This window comes from Pimephales promelas, chromosome 3, assembly GCF_988280905.1.
Source record: "Pimephales promelas chromosome 3, fPimPro1.hap1.1, whole genome shotgun sequence".
Taxonomy (NCBI): domain Eukaryota; kingdom Metazoa; phylum Chordata; class Actinopteri; order Cypriniformes; family Leuciscidae; genus Pimephales; species Pimephales promelas.
The window spans coordinates 27,621,787-27,642,640 of NC_142771.1; the positions used below are offsets into that span (position 1 = coordinate 27,621,787).

Consider the following 20,854-nt stretch of genomic DNA (forward strand, 5'->3'; position numbering starts at 1 on the left):
TGTATCATGTGACCGCTTTACCATGATTTGACCTCTGCATGTTCGTTTTGTAGTTGATAGTGTGGCATTAACACATAATTCCGAGAATGTGAACAGCTTCGAGTCCAAGTAGGACGTCACAGCATTACGACATGCTGTCAAGGCAGCAAAATGCTGCTAGTACTTTTTTTTTTTTTTGCTACTTATATTAGTCAAAGAAAAAAAAAAAGTAATAGTAGCCTATACAGTAGGTCCAGGATATCCTTTGCCTTGAAAGTTAGGTTACTTGTAACTAATTTGGGCCTACTATTTTTTTAATCTAGTCAAGTATAATAAAATAGCCTATAGTCACTAAGAACTATAGCCTAGCCTGTCTAGTATCAGCCGCTGTTTAGCAAGTTGATTATATTAGTTTACTTTTACAAAGATTACTATTTTTTAAACCTAATTACCCAACTTGCTATAATAATAGCGCCCTCTATGCTTCAACTCACATATAACACTTCCAAACAGGTCCCTACGCTATCATCACCATAACACACAGCAGTGGTTATGAAACGGAGGCAGTGTAAACCTAGCACGCTATAACAGATCCTTCCTGCGGCGAATGGGTATTGACAGTTTCTGCAGTTTGGACGGTTCTGATCCGTTTTGGGTAAGTAAATAAACAGTTATACCGTCATTAACTGTTTTACCGACGATATTGTTTTCAACAGATTGCCAAGGTTTGCCGGGTTTGGGTTACACAGCATGAGAATCCGGGTGTGTCTCAAAACATAGTGAACTTTCTACATAGACAGCATTTTTTTTGTGATTCTTAGGCGCTTTTGAACGACCGTTTCGAGGCCCAGATAAATTCCGGGCATCAAATGCGCTCGTGAAGAGTTCACTTCGGATTGAATGCACCTATAACGCCGAAAAAGGCTGTAAAGGTAACGTTAGGCACCAGGCAGCTCACAAGGTTTTGAGACGCAGCCACTGTTGCTAAGCTAACCGGTTAGCCACACAGCAAACTACCATACTCGTAACTCTCCGGAGACTTGATGTAGTGTTGATATTCCTATGTGACAATCTAACTGTCGCATATAGGAGCGATTTATAAGCCTAACACCTGCTCAGTGTGTGTCTTTCTCGCCATGTGAATCTTAAGAGTCAACTTGTCACTTCTCTGACTTGTTTTTGTTTAGCTTAATCCTCTCATACCAGACAGTATCCTTTTAACGAGAGAACTTGTGTCATTTTTTTGTCATATTTATTAAGAATTAAGCTTTGTTTTTGTGTGTTCCCCTTTGTGGAAGTTCTGACTGGTCAGTGGATTAAAAGTATTAATTGTAGCCTGACAGGTAGACAGTCAATTTGTCCTTCGGGATCAGAGGGCCAAAACATTGAATTATAAATCACTCTGACAGATAACATGCATGCCCAGAAAGTGTGTTGCTTCTTTTGAAATGCTCTCAGCTGTTATGTTTACAAAGTCCGTTGTTTGCTCAAGGATTTAATGCAATATAGGATTTCCAAGTTCCAATGTAAGTGTATTAACTGTTTTAAGTCATAGGGCGAAAAAGTAATAATGGAGGAAATATAATTATTTTACATTAAAAAAATTAAAGAATTTTAAAAAACAAAAGATCACAACCATATGATGACAATATTTTAATGGCAAGTCAGCACATTTGAACTCTACTTTGAAAAAGTTTTACTTGTTTTTTTTACGTACAGCCCCCCCCCATTTTCTATTTAAATAACTTATTATATTTATAATTTTATTATTATTCTTGTTTTCGTTTTTTCTTGTCATAGTACAAGGAAATTGAGGGGAATATGTGTTCTTTGTGTGTGTTCTCAAAAAAGTGTAGCTTTTTTGTTTTGCTTATTGTTTTTTTCCATATGATTTATTCAGTAAAATTTAACCATCTTTTTATTTCTGTAATTTAAGTGCAACAAATACTACCATGACAAACACAATATACAATAAAAAATTATCAAAATTATTATTATATTTTAGCCTGATTCTTCATGTTTTTTCTTGTTAAAATGCTGTTTTCAGTTCTTGTTAAAGTATATTCATGTAATGAAATATGTTCTTGACAGGTTTTGAAAGATTCACATGATTGTTGTCATTACAGATGATGATGATGATGGCAATGCTGTTCAAATGCATTTAGTTCAATAGCTCAAATGTCAAGAAAATCACATTGCATGTCCTGTTCTTGAGAGTTTAGCCCTTTATTTATCGATCTATTATTCTCTTGCACATATTGATCTATTTTTCCTCCTCAGAGACAGGATAATGGGAAGAGATATTCCCTGCAGAGAACAAGATTAGATTTTCTTTGTAAGAAAAGGCTCAGTTAATTTTTAGGCACGTTTTGGATGTCACTTCTTAAAGAAGCCTTTTTTTGTCAAGAAGCTGAAGACTTTCCTCCCTGCTCTATTGCGCAGAAAAGACCCTCGACTTTGGTTCTCTGAAAGATCTGCTCAAGAGTTCTGGAGTGTTTGTTCCTTGCACACATCATTGGGTCTTTGTGTGCTTTACCATTCGGCCAAGAGCTCTTTGCCTACTCCAGTTGTTACTTTGTTTCTAAGTTTCGTCCAAAGAATTTCCAAAGATGTTGAATAGAATGAAACCCCCCCCCCCTTTATCCTCTCATGTTTTCAGGATTGGAACCGGACATGGCAAACACACAATCCAGACCTGACACCATGTTTCCAAAACTCACTGCTGGTGTGGATACCCTGTCTCTACCTCTGGCTGTTTGCACCGTTCTACATCCTATACATCAAAAGCCATGACCGTGGATACATATGCATGACCCACCTCAACAGAGCCAAAACAGTGAGTTTTAACAAACAGTATTCCAGTACAACAGTAAACAGCTTGCTTTTATCTAGCAGTGTGCTTCATGAATGAGCTGTTTGAAGGTCACGTGACTCTCCTCCAACAGGTTATTGGGTTCACCCTATGGCTTATCTGCTGGGCAGATGTTTTCTACTCTTTCTGGGAAAGAAGCCGTGGGGCTACAATAGCCCCAGTCTACCTAGTCAGCCCCACAATGCTTGGCATTACAATGGTGAGATCCATATCCTTTTCTTTTTCATATATATATATTGAATTATACTACTTTGTTTGTATTTTACTCTTTGCTTTGCATTTATTTCATATTCAAATGACATGAATGTGTTCCTCTTTCCTTGCCTCAGTGACATTTATTTTCCTGAGGTTTACAGAGTTAAAGTGTTGTGTAATTGAATGTGTTGTTATATATGTTTTAGTTGCTGGCTACGTTCTTGATCCAGTATGAGCGGATGAAGGGAGTCCAGTCCTCAGGGGTGATGCTCAATTTTTGGCTGATCGCCTTAGTGTGCGCTACAGTCACCTTTCGCTCCAAGATCCTGCTTGCGTTGAATGAAGTAAATATGATTTTTCTGTTAAAACGGACAGTTTCTGCTGTCAGTCCACATTCATATGTGATTATGAAGATTTTTTTTGAACAGTCAGATAAGATTTTAAGTAGTTTTTGTCATTTAAAATACAGTATGTTTAATATCACGCAAAATGTGTAGTGTCTGAATACACTCTTTTTGGTTAATTCTATCCTCATAAATTTCCTCATGTGATGTTCACTGTCAAGAGTTGTGCATGAGTGAATGAATCAGCAGTTTTGGGTCCAGTATTTCCACAAACATGTAAATGTGTCACTTATGATCTCTCATGTGTCATGTGGGTTCTGCACCATAGCAGAGGCCACATTTCCTGTTTTGTCCTACACTGACAACAACTACTCATCATTTTCTGTAGAACGAAGACTCTCATTATTACATTGACATCATAACTATAGCAACCACCACATAATTAATGACATACATGATGTTGAATGAACCGGACAAATGGATCATAGTTCACCAATTGCAAACTGATAGTCTGTCCTAATGTACCGATTTAAAAACCAAGTTAGATTTGTCTGGAATCTAATTTGGTGAACTATAATGTGAGCAAAGCCTTAAAGTGTTGTTTGATCCAACAGTCTTTCTTTTCAGCCTGCCAGTGTGGATGTGTTCAAATATACCACATTCTACATATATTACACCATGCTGCTCATCTCTCTGATCCTGGCCTGCTTCTCCGACCAGCCTCCGCTCTTTTCACAGGCTGTCAAAAATTCGGTTTGTGAACTTTACTTAATGAAGGTAAAGGTATTCTTCATTATATGGATGTTGAATAGATGGCCAATACTGTGAATGTTTGTGTACAGAATCCATGTCCAGAGTTGGGAGCTTCGTTCCTGTCCAAAATCACTTTCTGGTGGATCACAGGGTAAATAAAAAATAATAATTACTGCGCTTCTAGAATTGCCTAGTGGTTAGTGCGTTTTCTAGAAGTTGAAGTCTGCCTCATGTAATCACTTGATCCCATTTGTCCCATAATTTTCTGTATTATTATTCTTAGTATTATCTATATATTCATTTTGCTGATGTTTTAAATGGGTTATTTCACCCCAAAATAAAACAATTCATTAATTACTCACTCTCATGTCATTCCAAACCCGTAAGACCTTCGTTCATCTTCGGAACACAACTAATGATGATATTTTTGATGAAATCCAAGAGGTTGCGCACAAAATCTATTCTCGTCGCTTCATGAACCACTAGCCACATGGACTAGAGATGGGGGGTGGTCAGAACGCTCTTGGATTTCATTAAAAATATCTTAATATGTTCAGAAGATGAACGAATGGCTCACGGGTTTGGAACAAAATGAGGGTGAGAAATTAATGACAGAAATTAAATTTTTGGTGAACCACCCTTTAAGCTTGTATTCAGGCTGCATGTTGTTTCTTGATAGTTAATTCATGTCCCATACTTCTCCTCACAGATTGATGGTGAAAGGTTATAAAAGGCCTCTGGAGGAGAAGGATCTGTGGTCGCTCAACGTGGAGGATAAATCTCAGAGAGTTGTGCCACAGCTAGTGCGGCGCTGGGACCAAGAATGCAACAAGGTCAAAAGGTTAGACTCAAGGAGTTTCCTTTTTTGTATTAGCTCCTCAAGGAGGTACATAAGTATTTTTTAAATTAAGTGTGTGGGTTTGCTACTCAAATGACTAATCCTCTGGTTTGTTTATGGGTTTTGTGCTAGGCCAGTAGGTAAGACACTCTACTCCCCAAAACGAGCAGCAAGGGGAGAAAAGAAGGATGGACAACCAATAGAAGAGTCTGAGATTTTGCTAGCGAAAACCCTTCAGAAAACTGGCGATCCGTCTCTCTTCTGTGCTCTCTGCCGGACCTTTGGTCCCTACTTTCTTGTCAGCTCTCTTTATAAGATTATTCATGACGTCCTGATGTTTGTTGGACCAGAGATTCTCAGGTATGAATCTACAGCATCAAAATGAGCTATTTATGTTTTCCAGTTGTAATTATTCCCATCTGTGCTGTGTTCAGGAACAAAAGTACTCTGCAGGGGAAAGTGCAAACCTCCCCCTGTGTTTTCACTGTCATGTGGTTAGAAGTTACTTTAACTCTGTGGGAACGACACAGTCAAAACAACAGCTGTGGCTCTTAAAAAGAGCTCCAGTGAAGAGTTAGTTTTGGCATGCTGGAAGTCGTGCCATCAAATTGTGCACTGGACCATGTTCAAATCCTCTCTAATCCTCTGAATATATCACCTGAACTCTCGGCAGTAACCCTTTAACCAGTTTGCCCACTTTCCTTTCGCGTGAATCCAGAAGAACTGTACTCTGCTGCTTGAAACATGATTGACGTATCATTTTTTACTCGCGTGAGTTCTGTCTTTTGTATCTTAGGCTGCTTATCCAGTTTGTGAATGATTCAAGTGCCCCTACTTGGCTTGGCTACTTCTACACCACCCTGCTGTTCGTTTGTACCTGTTTTCAAACCCTCATTCTGCAAAAATATTTTCACGTTTGCTTTGTGACTGGCATGAGGTTACGTACGGCCATCGTTGGTGCTGTATATAGGAAAGTAAGTGGACTTTTTTTGTTTGATATAATGTGCATAAGAAATGTGTAGGTGTTTATGCACATTTGGTGTGTGTTTGTTACATCACAAGACTTCAAATAATGCATTGTCCAATATTATAACATAATTTTTTAATGTAATGAAATCATTTTTAAAAAAAGAAATGCAATACAATATCTGACTTTTAAATTGCATATACACTGCAGTTCAGAAGTTTGTGCAAGTGTTTTTGAAACGAGTCTCTTGTGCTCACCAAGGCTGCATTTATTTGAACAAAAATACATTAAACAATTTATTCCTCTGATGCAGAGCTGAATTTTCAGCATCCTTACTCCAGTCCTCAGTGTCACATGATCCTTCAGAAATCATTATTAAATGTTAAAAACATTTGTGCTGCTTAATATTTTTGTGGATCATTTTTTTCAGGATTTTTTGGTAAATAGAAAATTCTAAACAGCATTTATTTGAGTGAGAAATTGTTTATAATCCCATAAATGTCTTCAATGCTACTTTTGACCAATTGAATGCATCCTTGCTGAATAAACCCTTTTTAATGGTAGCGTAGATTTATAATGTTTTCCTTAATTTTGTCTAGGCCTTGGTCATTACCAATGCTGCCCGTCGAACATCCACGGTCGGAGAGATTGTGAATCTGATGTCTGTAGATGCACAGCGGTTTATGGACCTCATCACGTATATCAACATGATTTGGTCGGCACCTCTGCAGGTTATCCTGGCCCTGTACTTCTTGTGGCAGGTATGTGCCCAAACAAAGGGGTAATGGCAATTTGTGCTCATTTCATTATACATCAGTAATACCGTTTTGTTTTTTTGCTCCTTTTTATCATTTTTAGAATCTAGGTCCTTCTGTGCTTGCTGGAGTTGCTGTAATGGTGTTGATGGTTCCCATAAATGCAGTCATTGCCATGAAAACTAAAACATACCAGGTTTTTAACCTCTTTTCCTTCTTCTCAGCAGATTTATTTGCTTCCATTTCATTTATCAGATCATCAATGTTTAATCTGATACACTCACCCACAGGTTGCCCAAATGAAAAGCAAAGACAATAGGATCAAGCTTATGAACGAGGTGCTAAATGGCATTAAAGTGCTTAAACTCTACGCATGGGAACTAGCGTTTAAAGACAAAGTGTCTGCCATCCGGGAGAGTGAATTGCAGGTGCTGAAGAAGACCGCTTACCTTGGTGCTGTGTCCACCTTTACTTGGGTCTGCGCACCATTTTTGGTAGGTGGTGCCTTTGAGTGAATCATTTGAACAGAGTTCCAATCTTACATGTGCTCTTTCATTATGCCCATTGTTTTTGATGCTACCTTATGGTTGTGTAAGGAGTACACAGTAATAAGTTAAAGAAAAGTTTTACTGAAGATAGTTTACAGTTTCATCAGCAGAAGTCAGCTTCAAGACTCACAGGAGTTCGTAGGCCGCCCCGCTTACAGTTACAAAGATCACAGCAGTTATACCATTTCCAAAGTCTAAGCTACATCATTGCTTTCAGGTTGAATGATTCTCATTGGTCAATAAATAGATAAACAGCAATTTCCACACATATACAGATAGACTGAAGCATATCTCCATCGATTATGCTGCTAACACTCAGTCTCTGAAGTTAGGCACGTCATGACCTTCCAGGTCAAAGATTTGGGTTGCTAGGCGCCAGCATGTCCAGACCAACAATTCATGCAATCTCCAATAATGCCAGTGGCTCCTTAACCCGTAACCAAGAAGACTAACACACACACACACACACACATACCGACACACAGCTTTTCCACGATTGGATTTGGCCAGGCTCTCACTACAAACAGTAGAGTCTTCTCAGAACATCAAGATAATGCTTTCTTTCGCTCAACTTTAGTCTAAATGGAAAGTAAGACTTTAACAAAGAAATGGTCTCTTAAACTATTGGCTTCAATGACCCCTATATGTTTTAAAACGCCAAAACAAGTGAAAATTTCATCTCTGGAAGCTAGGCCAAATAAGCAAGCACTGTTACTGCATTCAGATATCAAATACAGACATTAAAAAATACATGAAAAGAACATTTCAGTAATCACACTGGTAATCTCAATAACAAAGTAAAATCTCACACGTCTAGAGAAGTCATTCAACTCATTTAATATTTAGTAGGAAAAATATTGATTAATACCTTGATTATAATTATTACCCATCATTACATATACATTGAAGCAGCAGTGGATTCCAATCCACCCCCTTCACTTGTAAGACATTCACTCATGTGATCTTGTTTCTTTCACAAAGGTTGCCCTCTCCACTTTCGCAGTATACGTGTTGGTGGATGAACACAATGTTCTGGATGCGCAGAAGGCGTTTGTTTCTCTGGCTCTGTTCAACATCCTGCGCTTCCCTCTCAATATGTTGCCCATGGTCATCAGCAGCATGGTGCAGGTATTCCTGTCTTTCTCCTTTCTCTCTCTGTTTCTCTTTTTATTATCATAACAAGAATGTAGCTTATGTTATGAGAACTCAAAAGGTTTTAGACCCCGAACACGAAGCACTTGGGATCTACTCAAGCAAGACCCAGGAAATGGATGTCTGCCTAATTTTGAATTGTGACCACAACATCTATTGCTTCCTTAGGCCAGCGTGTCTTTGAAACGTCTTCGTGTATTTCTGTCCCATGAAGAGTTGGATGAAGACAGTGTGGACCGGCCAGCCATCACTGCATGTAAGTTCAGTGATTCACAAGCAGTTCAAATCTACAAAAGACCCAATGTGTCCTGTGTTGTGCCTTTTTTAGGATGCTATGCATGTTTTACTCTCAAAGCTCTGCAGTTCTCAAACAGTTTCGACCAACTGAGGGGGAAAGGATTGAATGAGAGAGTAGCGCAGCTGTTCAATGAATCTGTGGGTTTAAAGTCATCTCATGTGTTTTGATGTTCACTTAACAGACTTCATTGTTGTTTCCTGTTCATTCAGCTTCTGACTGCATTAGGATTGCGGACGGAGCTTTCAGCTGGTCTAAAGGCGACCCCCCTACTTTGAAGAGGTAACATCATTTTGCAAGTACTATATGGTACAATGAATAGCATCTTGTGCAATGTTATAGAGTACTAGGGATGGGAATTGAATGGAATTATAAAATCCTGCTTGTTTTTTTTTTTTCTCGAAGAAGCACCACCACAATATATATATATATTTGTTGTACTGTTTGTTACAGTAAAGAACTGTTAATGTAATAATGTCATGAAATTAATTTGATTTGGGTTATTTTTATTTGGTTCTCAATTCCCAGCCCTATGTAATACTCTACATAAATGTAGTCATACTATATTCAATGCATCAAAATGACTTTTAGCATTGACTTGCGGTTACATAGAGCAGAACTGGGGAAACGGGCTTCTGAGGACATGACAGGCAAGTACATGTGCATGAACCTCGATACAGAAGAGCGTCAATCGCCAGAGGAATTGTAATCTGGTGAATCTGCATTGATATTAATGAGAAGGATGATGAAATTTGGGTTGCCGAATTCCTTTTAATCTTAGCTTGATTTCTACCTGCATTAAACTGTTTAATTTGTCTTGCAATATTGTTCACTTTAAATTCCGTTGTTAAAATCTGTACACTAAAGGATTTGCCCAAAATCTTCAATCAAAAATGAAGTGAATTAAGAAATCCAAATGAATGCATGAAACTCCTTTATACCGTTTTGACACAATGCTGCCTATGTCCACATGATGTTTGAACTGTTTGTTGTTCATTGTATCTGCTCTTGTGTCAGCGTGTCTCTCTCTCACTCTCTTAGGATTAATGTGCGTATCCCTGAGGGGGCGCTGGTTGCTGTGGTAGGGCATGTGGGTTCGGGGAAATCCTCTCTGCTTTCAGCTTTGCTGGGGGAGATGGAGAAGCAAGAAGGAAATGTGTCAATCAAGGTAATCAAGAGTCAAGCTACATATCTGAAAACAGTGGCTCTTTTAAATATATAGTGCAACGAGTTTAACAGAATATACACTGGGGCTCCAGTGAGACCCCTAGGGAAAATGCTTATATTTTCCATTATTGAATTTCATATAATTTCATTTCTTCCCTTTTCATGACAGCATCACTTGAGCTGCATAAACTTCACATGATTTGAAAATGATCCAAAAAGAACATCTGACCATCGCATGATCAATGTCCCCAATATACTTGGTTATAGAATCTATAAATTTGATTTAGAATGGTGCAGAATACTTGTTATCTATTGTATGTCATAAATTTTTTTGTTTTGATTTCTTAAAAACAATGTCTTAATGACATTTAAGGGTTAAATAGACGATAAGAGCCAAAGCTTTTGGAACCCTCTGTATATTTGGTTAATAAAGAGACGTATTGATTTTGAATGTCTGACTGTGTTTTTCAGGGCTCTGTGGCTTACGTGCCTCAGCAGGCCTGGATCCAGAACGCCACCCTCAAAGACAACATCTTGTTTGGACGGGAAACCAAAGACAGCTGGTACCAGAAAGTGGTGGAGGCCTGTGCTCTCCTACCTGACCTGGAGGTCCTACCTGGAGGAGACACTACGGAGATCGGAGAGAAGGTAAACCGATTTTAGAATGATTCTTACATCTTCTCTTAACCATGTATGATAGAATAGTGATTGAAGCGACATACCATCAAAGGCTGATTTTAATGCAACAGTCTAGACAAAACATGCAGTATGCACGTGTTGTGAACTTTTTCTTCTGAAGTGTTTGAAGACCAGGAGATTCGCTTGTATCTTTTTAAGCAGCATTCTTTATTGCTGTTGCTTCATTGCAGCTTTATACAAAGTTCAGATTTCTGTACTAGAAATGTGTGCAAATTATTGCATATTTATTTAGATGATGCTTCATATGAATATTAAAACAGAACCTTTCATGAAAGTTGGAAACAATTGTGTTAATGTATTGCGATTAATAAATGGGCAAGTATTTCTTTTAATTAAAAATTCACTGGTGGTGTCTTGCATTAAATATATGATAACAAATAATTGTTTAGTCATGTGACGCTTTAATCTTAGGGCGTGAATCTGTCTGGAGGTCAGAAACAGCGGGTGAGTGTGGCCAGGGCCGTGTACTGCAACTGTGCTGTGTATCTGTTGGATGACCCGCTCTCCGCCGTGGACGCTCATGTAGGAAAACACATCTTCGAGAAGGTCATCGGACCTCAGGGCTTGCTACAGGGCAGAGTAAGGCCGTTTCCCATGCATTATCCAAATATGTAAACATCTCTTATAGACATTTCACATCACGCATGGTGCTTTTTTCAGACTCGGGTTCTGGTGACCCACGGGCTGAGTTTCCTGCCCCAGGCTGACCTGATCCTGGTGATGGTGGATGGAGAAATCACAGAGATGGGCTCTTATGCCGAGCTTTTGAGCAGACAGGGTGCCTTCGCTGAGTTCCTGCATAACTACTCCAACAAAGAGCAGGAGGAGGAGGAGTCGTCAGGGGGAGGTGAGGCTAGCCTCATTGTGTCTGAACTACTTTAATGCTTTCATGCATCTGTCCTTTCACAAAGCCATTTTTGAAAGCCATTTTACTGTTGTTCACATTGCCTGTGATCTACCACCCCCTATGTAATCCACGTCTAGAGATAAATCTCTTTTTGTCTGTGTGTATACATGTCTTCATCTCCATGTGTTCCTATTTTTTGTGTCCCCTCTGTTGGCTCTTCAGAAGAGGGAGGGGAGGCAGAGGACGAAAAAGGGAAATCTGAAGGTTTGAGGGTGTAATTGGTCCCCGGGCCACATAAATTGAATAGGTCTGCAATGCATGTACTGCATGTTAGAGTAGGGCTTATTATGCAGGTCTGAAATATTTGAGGTATAGACTGAGTTAGATTCCTTAGTACGTTCCCACTTCATTACTATTAGCTCACAACCATACATTGAACTATTGCACATCCTTGCACTTTGCTCCATTTTGATGAAGTTCATAGTTTCACACTGGATCCCAGTTCTACTTGAGAGCTGAACAATGAAGTAGCTGACTATGTTACTACATTAATTACATAATATGCACACAACATAAACATGTGTTCATGAGGATTTTTGAGAGCATACACTACCATTCAAAAGTTTATTTGATTGAAAATAGAGGAAAAAAACAGCAATATTGTGAGATATTATTACAATTTTAATATATTTTAAAATGTAATTTATTCCCGTGATGGCAAATTTACAAATCTGAAGTAGCATATTGTTAGAAATCATTCTAATACGCTGGTTTGTTGCTCAAGAAACATTTCTTATTATTGTCAATGTTGAAATAATCAATGTTAATTATTATCATCAGTTGTGCATCTTAATATTTTTGTGGAAATTATGAAAATGTATTTTTTGATAAATATAAATATTTATAAATATAAATCTATTTAATTGGTCCTCCTTGCTGAATAAAAGTATTAATTTCTTTCTAATCTTTCTGACCCCGAACATTTATACATTTGTATTTTCATTGCATTGCCTTCACATGCTGCTTTTAGAGAAATATTCAGAAATAATTTAAATATAAAAAACACAAAGTATATAAGTATGCACATGATATTTGTAAATAAGCTAATTTCATTTCAGACACATACACAGGGAAAGGTCTTATAGTATGTCTAGGACATTTAGCACACTGATGTTCTGGTTGAGGAGATCCCCCCCCCTTCTATGTGAAGCGCTTTGAGTGTCCAGAAAAGCGCTATATAAATGTAACGAATTATTATTATTATTATTAATTTACACTCATCACTCTGCTAGAATGGAGCACTGTGAATGTGCTTCAACCTTTGACCTTCACCAGTCTTGTGTCTTACTTGTGTCTGAGATGCTCGACATTGTTACAGCGCAGCCTGCTGGTGATTCTTGTAACTGTAACCAAACACCTCTGAGCCGAAAAACATTGCTTTAGCATTAGGCTGTCTCTCGTTCAACTGGCCTTAGAGATGTTGTTGGTATTTTACTGCTATTTTAAATATAGATGTTTGTATTCAAGGGCACACTGATGTTCTAGTTGCTGCTTGATTACAAAAATCCTTGCAAACAATTGTGTTGTTGCATAGGCGCTTTTGAATTCCATGACTTCTAGATAATAGTGAGAAAGATTGAGCTCTGTTAGTGGTGTAGGTATGGACATGGAATGGTATGAAGCATGCTGGAAGATATATGTGTTTCTTTCTATCTGATTTAGTCAATTATTTCTCATCCGCACAGATGCAGTTCCACGGAAAGGACTGGAAAATGGGGGCCCTGCTGCCCTTTTGGGGTAAGGAATTGCTGATGTCTTTTCTAACTCATTTCTTAGTTCTGAATAAACACTGTGTCCAGACCTGTTGCGACGGGAGCCTGCTGCGAGTACATTTTTCTGTCTTGATTTGTACGCTTCATTTTGTATATCCTCCTATGACCCAGGTAGTGGGGATTTCTTTAAGACTAAAAGGGAAGCTCGGCTTAACCCTATAATGTCAAAATGTATGGTCAAATATGTACTATTGTGTTATTTTAATGACTAAAAATTCGTTAGAACACGTTCATCTCGAAGACGACTTAGTTCAGAATCAGCAACATACAGCAGGTCGGCTGACTCGATTTCCTCCTCATGTATTCTCGTAGTGTCACAGTGCATTTCTCTGTTGAAGCCGAGCGTCCATTGACTTCAATGGGGCTGCTTTGAACAGTTTTTTTCAGTGCTTCGAAACTAGACGGTCATTGGATAAATTCATTGGGCATTGGCGTTTCTGGGGTGAATGGAGGAGTGGGCTGGCGATTTTGTACAGTAAACAGTCACCGACATTCAAACAGTCCCATCGTGGATTTTGAAAGTGTAGTCGAAAGACAAACTGCTGCAAACTATTTCTTGGTATTTGCTTGGAGAAATTGCTAGCCAATTTTCATTTCATCATTGAAAATTTCATCAATTTTTATCACACATTTCACACAATACATTATACAACACATTCCTTGTTTCAGTTTAACAAAAAAGCACGCTAAGTTTTGTGATTACTGTCCTTTACTATATCCCGTGTAATCGCAAAACTTACCATCCTTTTACCACATTATTGATAGTTTTAATGTTTCATTCGTTGCAAATGCACTGTAACCACAACACATACCATGCTTTTACCACAGTAACCTTAGTTGTACAGTGATAGGTGGAGTAAAACGATAGTAACTATTACCAAAAAATTAGCTTCCCCTCTTTGATAGACCGGCAGCTGCTACTGGACCCATGAATAGACTTTAGTCCATCCACTGTAGTGGACATTACATTTTAATGAATTTCCCTGACACCATATGTCACATTGTATGTCTGGATGTCCTGTAAAGAAAAAAATCCTGAAACCTAAAAATTGACTGGTGAATGAAAAAAATCCCATTGTTTTTGCCTCTATACATGCCTATATATTTTTAAACAACTGAGTCCTGGTGGACAAAGCATAACATATGAATGAATTTTTTTTTTTCTCCAGTTGTTTCTTATGTTCTAAACAATGTAATGAAAAAAACGTTTTCTTTCTTTGGTCTCAGGAGAATTAGTCTTTTGAAGTCATAAGACAGGTTTGTGTGGGAAACAGGATGAATTGCGACCAGTTATTCACTGATAATTTCCTTCTCAGTGGAAAGAACTGTTGTGGCCAAATCATGAGTCAGTGAAGTCGTTGCTACATCTGTCATGAATTTCAAATTCTGTCCATCAAAATTAAAACCAAAATGAAACCCTGTAAACTAATGCATTAGATATGCGCACTTGCTCATTTGTGCTAGATTCTAAAATGACTTGTGTTAGATTCATTAGGACACGTCTAATATGTAACAATCATTTAACATTTAAAGTACTAATACTATTTTGAGATTCTTGACTAGCCTGGTGTTCCTCTGTGTCCTGTAGAGAGAGTCAGAACTCTCTAAATGCAGCCGGGACAGGTAAAACACAGAAGACTGAACCAAACGATGCTGATGCTGCAAAGAAGACCAAATCTGCAGAATCTGCCCGACTGACCGAGGCAGACAAAGCCAACACTGGAAAGGTATGAGTCCACTGTCTCTGTCAGGATGTGAGAACATGATTCTGTGAGGACAGATTATTTGTTTTTAATCAATAGTTTCTCTCAAAATCATGTCAAGGCTTAATTATTGCCACTTGAGCTGACTGGTTCCTGTTGATTCTGAGAGTTAGTGAATGATGTTTGTTGTGCAGGTGAAGCTATCTGTGTTTTGGGAGTACATGAAGGCTATCGGCTTGCCCCTGTCCATCTTCAGTATCTTTCTGTTCTTCTGTCATCATTTGTCCTCTCTGGGCTCAAACTACTGGCTCAGTCTCTGGACAGATGACCCTGTTATCAACAACACCCAGCCCAACAGAGAGATGCGTTTAGGGGTGTATGGTGGCCTGGGACTCTCACAAGGTGATTTTTAAAGAACTGATTTTCAGTTGGTTGCATTTGATTGTATAAATTCACATTTTTCAAATTCCTGAAAATGTATTTGTCTACTCATACTCAAGGTTCAAGTGCATTACACAACTTGCTTTTAGATGTAGTTTTATTGATGTATGCATATACCATAGCTATTTGGAATACTAGGATAAATGAATTGAATTGTCTTTGAATTGAATAAAAAAGGAATGTATGCATATTTAGCCAACCATTTTGGAGGTTGCAGTTTAACATGAATATTTCAGTTCAAGAATTTCATTTAAAAAGTCAATAAAATATTCAATATATAAAATGGTTTTTAAAAATGTCTATTATGACATTCTAAAATCTCTAAATGTCATCAGCACTGCCAATTAATTATGCTAGTTTTTTTGTAAAAAAATGAAATAAAATAATAATAATAATTATATTTTGAAATGTAGAAATTGTTTGAATTATTTTTTAATGATAAGAAATGTTTTTAAATAAACTTTTTACCAGTGGTCAAATAAAAAATACAAACATGTTAAATTACAGTCCCTAATATAAATGCAGTTTTTTTTTCAATTTATACAATTAAACATCCTTTTTGTAACCAAGTTTTGTTTTGTTTTACTTGTATATTTTATTAATTATTGTTTCAGTAAATTGGTCCAGAAACTAGTTTGATTCTGTAAAACCAGCTTTTTATACTTTTTTTCTTCTTCTTTTCTCTCTGTGGCAGGAATTGCCGTGTTCTGCTATTCTGTGTCAGTGTCTATTGGTGGGATCTTAGCCTCCCGCTACCTGCACCAGACAATGCTCTACAACGTCCTGAGATCGCCCATGTCTTTCTTCGAACGCACACCCAGCGGCAACCTGGTCAATCGATTTGCCAAAGAGACAGACACCATTGACTCGGTCATCCCTAGCATCATAAAAATGTTCATGGGCTCACTGTTTAATGTGCTGGGCTCATGTGCTGTCATCCTCATAGCCACGCCGCTGGTAGCCGCCATCATCCCCCCTCTGGGTCTGCTGTACTTCTTTGTACAGGTCAGTCAGTTATTTTACCTTCTGAATCTGGGTTTAGTATAGGCTAGCAACTCTTTAGGGTAAAATACAGTGTTGTAGCAGTAGGATACATTTCAGTAGAAAAGATTTTAGATCGAGAGTTGCTGCTCTAATGTGTCTTTCCGTCTTTGTTAGCGTTTTTATGTGGCGTCTTCTCGGCAACTGAAACGACTGGAATCTGTGAGCCGCTCTCCGGTCTACACGCACTTCAATGAAACTCTGCTGGGCACCAGTGTGATCCGAGCGTTTGGAGAGCAGCAGCGCTTCATCAGGGAGAGTGACGGCAGAGTGGACCACAACCAAAAAGCTTATTTCCCCAGCATTGTAGCTAACCGGTGAGAACTCCCAGAACCTCACTAGTTTTTAGGTCTCATTTACTTAGATATGTTAGTGTTTTGTTGTTTGGAAAGTTGAAGTTTTCTGTGTGTCTTTGTGCCTCTGTGTCTTGGAGATGGCTGGCGGTGAGGTTGGAGTTTGTGGGCAACTGTATTGTGACATTTGCAGCTCTTTTTGCTGTGATGGCCAGGGACAGTCTGAGTCAAGGAATCATGGGGCTTTCCATCTCCTATGCGCTGCAGGTCAGTCTGACATCTACAAATGCTGAGATGCAAGGCAGATGTCCACCCAAGTTCTTACTATTCTTGTATTTCACACAGGTCACAGCATCTCTGAACTGGTTGGTGCGGATGTCCTCTGAGCTGGAGACTAACATAGTAGCGGTGGAGAGGGTGAAGGAATATGGGGACACAGAGAAAGAGGTCAGTGTACCAGCAGGAAGATTGTGTGCGATCATTCTGTACTTCTGTAGAGTCCAATCTGTGATTAGCCTGGTTTCCTTATCTCACGCTGTACTAGAGAGATAAGCACAGTTAGCGCACTGGGAGGGGCGGGGAATAGTTTACAGTTGTGCTCAGAATTAATGGCACCCCTGGTAAATATGATCAAAACTGGATGTAAAAAATAAATCTCCGTCTTTTATCCTTTTGATCTTTCATTAAAAAAAATTGGCAAAAAGCGAACCTTTCATTGAAGTAAAATATTTGAAAGTGGGGGGGAAAGCACATCATAAAATAAATGTTTTTCTCCAAAACACATTGGCCTTAATTATTGGTACCCCTACCACTTTTCTTCACTAGTTTATTTTAAATGGAGATGCAATGTGACAAATTGTTTAAGTACAAATATGCAATGTTCCTTTATAATTATTACATACACGTTACATCAATTGTATACACTAGCATTCAAAAGTTTGGGGTCAGTTGTTTTTTTGTTTTTTTTGTGAAGAAATTAATTCAGTGAGGATGCATTAAAATGAGCAGAAGTGAAAGTAAATGCATCTAAATGTCACAAAAGTTTTCTTTTTCAAATAAATACTAGTTTACTAATAACTTTCTATCCATCAAAGAATCCCGAAACAAAAATGTGTCACGTTTTTTTCAAAAAACTAAATAAGCTTATTTTTTTTTTAATAATAAATGTTTCTTGAGCATCAAATTGGCATATTATAATGATTTCTGTAGGATCATGTGACACTGAAGTCTGGAGTAATGATGCTAAAAAAGATTTCACAGGAATAAATTACGTTTTTTTTTTAGAAATGTTAAAGTTATTTTAAGTTGTAATAATATTTCAAAATATTACTTTAGTTTTTACTGTAAAATAAAGGCAGCCTTGGTGAGTATAAGATACTTTCAAAAACATCAAAGAATCATATCAACCCCAAATGTTTGAAAGGTAGTGTAATTAGCAGATTAAAATAGTATTAGATGTCTCGTCTGCTATGAAACATTATGTCAGTTCATGTGTTTCAGTGTTAAAGATGGATTGTTGAGATGTGATTGGTCTGTGCTGTGTTGATGTCCCTGTTCACAGGCTGAATGGAGGTTGGAGAATTCAACTCTTCCTGCAGGCTGGCCGACCGTTGGTCACATTGAAATCCGCAACTTTGGCTTGAGATACAGAGAGGACTTAGAACTGGCTATTAGTGATATCTCAGTCAACATTGAGGGAGGAGAAAAAGTGGGTGAAACCATTTCAAAATCTGTTCATGCTTTGACTTTATCAGTAAATAATGTTCATTTAGGAATCTTTTCACCTACAAAGTCAATCATGTTTGTATGCTTAGGTGGGAATTGTGGGTAGAACCGGAGCAGGAAAGTCCTCTCTGACATTAGGCCTCTTCCGCATCATTGAGGCTGCTCAGGGCGAGATGTGTATAGATGGAGTGAACATTGCTGAGCTGGGCTTGCATGAGCTGCGATCCAGAATCACAATCATTCCTCAGGTATCGCACTTAAGTGGACCTAAAAGCTAATTTAAGTCAAGCATTTCCTGTTACCAATAATACAGGTGTCACATTGTTGGTTTCCTTTCAGAATATCATTTTTTTTCCCAGTTACCTGCCAATATCAATTGAACTATGCTGTTTTGTGTCTTTTTCATATATATCCACCTTGCTCCACTATCTCAGGATCCCGTGCTGTTCTCAGGTTCCTTGCGTATGAATCTGGACCCCTTTGATGGGTACACTGATGAGGAGGTGTGGAGATCTCTAGAACTCGCACATCTCAAGAACTTCGTGTCTGGCCTTCCTGACAAACTCAACCATGAGTGTTCAGAGGGTGGAGAGAATCTCAGGTACAAACCCTTGACAAGATTCCTCCCTCTTTATAACTTGACTAATGCCTGATCTGATTGTTTCTGACTGGATATTCTGGGCTTTAGTTTGGGTCAGCGGCAGCTGGTTTGCCTGGCTCGAGCTCTCCTCAGGAAAACCAAGATTCTGGTTTTGGATGAAGCCACTGCAGCGGTGGATCTGGAGACGGACAATCTGATACAGTCTACCATCCGAACTCAGTTTGAGGACTGCACCGTTCTGACCATCGCACATCGCCTCAACACCATCATGGACTACACAAGGTAATGTGCATACTTATTCTTTGTTTTTGGCATAATGAATCTGCAAAAATATCAAATAAAAAATATAGAATATAAAACAACAACAATGTTTTATTATATACTGATATTTATGATATTGATATTCCTTTTTTTTCTAAAGGGTGCTGGTTCTTGATAAAGGCAAGATGGCAGAATTTGATTCTCCATCCAGTTTAATTGCCAAGAAGGGAGTTTTCTACAAGATGGCCAAAGACTCAGGTTTGGTCTAATAATTAGAGGGTCTCAAGAGCCCCCTGTTCATCTAGAACATATCACTGGGTAGAGCCCATGGAGAGTGGACCTGGCGAGAGACATGGACTCTGAAGGTACCTCTTCTGTGGGCCTGGAGCTCTTACACACACATACATACATACATACACAGGGTGAATATGACACCACTCTCTTCTTCCACTCCTCAGCTACTGTAGCCCTCCGTTTCTCAATCGTATTTTAAGGATTTGCTGCTTTTGAAGGTTGTTTGATGCCAACATTTGCGATTTTTGAAACTAGTTTGATTTCTTCATCACTGTATTCGTTGTCAATTTTCGTTTGAAAGACCTCTAATTTGAATGCTAAACCATGCTTTTTCTGGTAGTTGGTGATGAAAAACTTTGTTTGCAACATTGTTTCACTTGAAAGAGTACAGAACAAAGTTTCTCTGTGCAGTGCACCTTTGATGCAATGGTCAGTTGTATACTGACCAAACAGCTGCTGTGAAATCCCTCCGTGAGCGTGAGGGGCTTCATCCCACGCCAAAGTTCATATTTAAAGCTATTCTTATCATCAAAGTAAAGTTCTGTAAAGAGACTTTTGAGTTTTATCCATAGCCATTGTTTTCTCTCTATTCAACTTTATTTATACTTTAAGAATATCTGTAACAATATATTTCTTTTCTTTCATATAATATTATTTGACCATATGACATATTTATTGCTGGGTATTACCCACTGATGGTGACTAAGCCTCGTCTTACCATTATCATGCGGTAGGGCATTGACTGCTTTCATTGGTGAATGTATTTAGCTACCGTATTTGACTTATGATCCATGTTTACTGTTATTGTTTTTCAGTGATCATTTTACCAAAAACAATGAATGCACTTATTGGTCTGTGTAAAAAAAGGTCAAACCACCCTGTTTTGGTGGGGGGTGATATTGTTTTTAATTTAGCAGGATGTATACTAAACCAATTTAAGTTCAGATACCCAAATTGTAGTAGTCCTGTAAGGACAGGTTTTCATGCAGATGGCTGTACCTGCTGAACTGTGTGCTGTGTGCTTCACTCGGTGTGCTGTATACCATATATCTGTTGAATGTACGCTTGAGTGCGCCATGCTGTTTCATTCATCAGTTCCTCCGCTCTAGATCATTTAAGCCTTGAGTTTTTTTCAAGGCCAATTTTTTTTTAAAAAAGAACTGACAAAGACAGACTTTAAATGGAAAAAAAAGTTACAAACTTGTATGATTTATATGTAAGCATAAAGGTAATTATTTGATCTTTGTATACA

At 38.3% G+C, this 20,854-nt stretch overlaps 1 protein-coding gene across 1 annotated transcript; it reads left to right on the forward strand.

The window, feature by feature from the left end:
• Nucleotides 1-496: 496 nt before the first annotated feature.
• abcc1 (ATP binding cassette subfamily C member 1 (ABCC1 blood group)) lies at nt 497-20,749 on the forward strand. The gene is made up of 31 exons (XM_039686564.2): nt 497-634; nt 2,639-2,815; nt 2,925-3,050; nt 3,253-3,390; nt 4,018-4,143; nt 4,233-4,294; nt 4,853-4,984; nt 5,114-5,341; nt 5,778-5,955; nt 6,548-6,709; nt 6,807-6,899; nt 6,994-7,197; nt 8,233-8,379; nt 8,572-8,659; nt 8,911-8,980; nt 9,740-9,866; nt 10,337-10,513; nt 10,976-11,143; nt 11,225-11,411; nt 13,157-13,208; nt 14,832-14,970; nt 15,141-15,348; nt 16,082-16,392; nt 16,546-16,745; nt 16,862-16,988; nt 17,067-17,168; nt 18,283-18,429; nt 18,536-18,694; nt 18,881-19,047; nt 19,135-19,329; nt 19,469-20,749. Exons 1-31 carry the CDS (start codon nt 587-589, stop codon nt 19,575-19,577), a joined length of 4,554 nt encoding a protein of 1,517 aa, XP_039542498.2. The 5' UTR covers nt 497-586; the 3' UTR covers nt 19,578-20,749.
• Nucleotides 20,750-20,854: the final 105 nt, after the last annotated feature.

Bases quoted from the DNA above. Each gene is read 5' to 3' on its own strand.
- abcc1 (XM_039686564.2), top strand. From the start codon at position 587: ATGGGTATTGACAGTTTCTGCAGTTTGGACGGTTCTGATCCGTTTTGG. The intron at 16,393-16,545 runs GTCAGTCAGTTA...CGTCTTTGTTAG, and splicing joins TGCTGTACTTCTTTGTACAG to CGTTTTTATGTGGCGTCTTC. The intron at 18,430-18,535 runs GTGGGTGAAACC...TTGTATGCTTAG, and splicing joins ACATTGAGGGAGGAGAAAAA to GTGGGAATTGTGGGTAGAAC.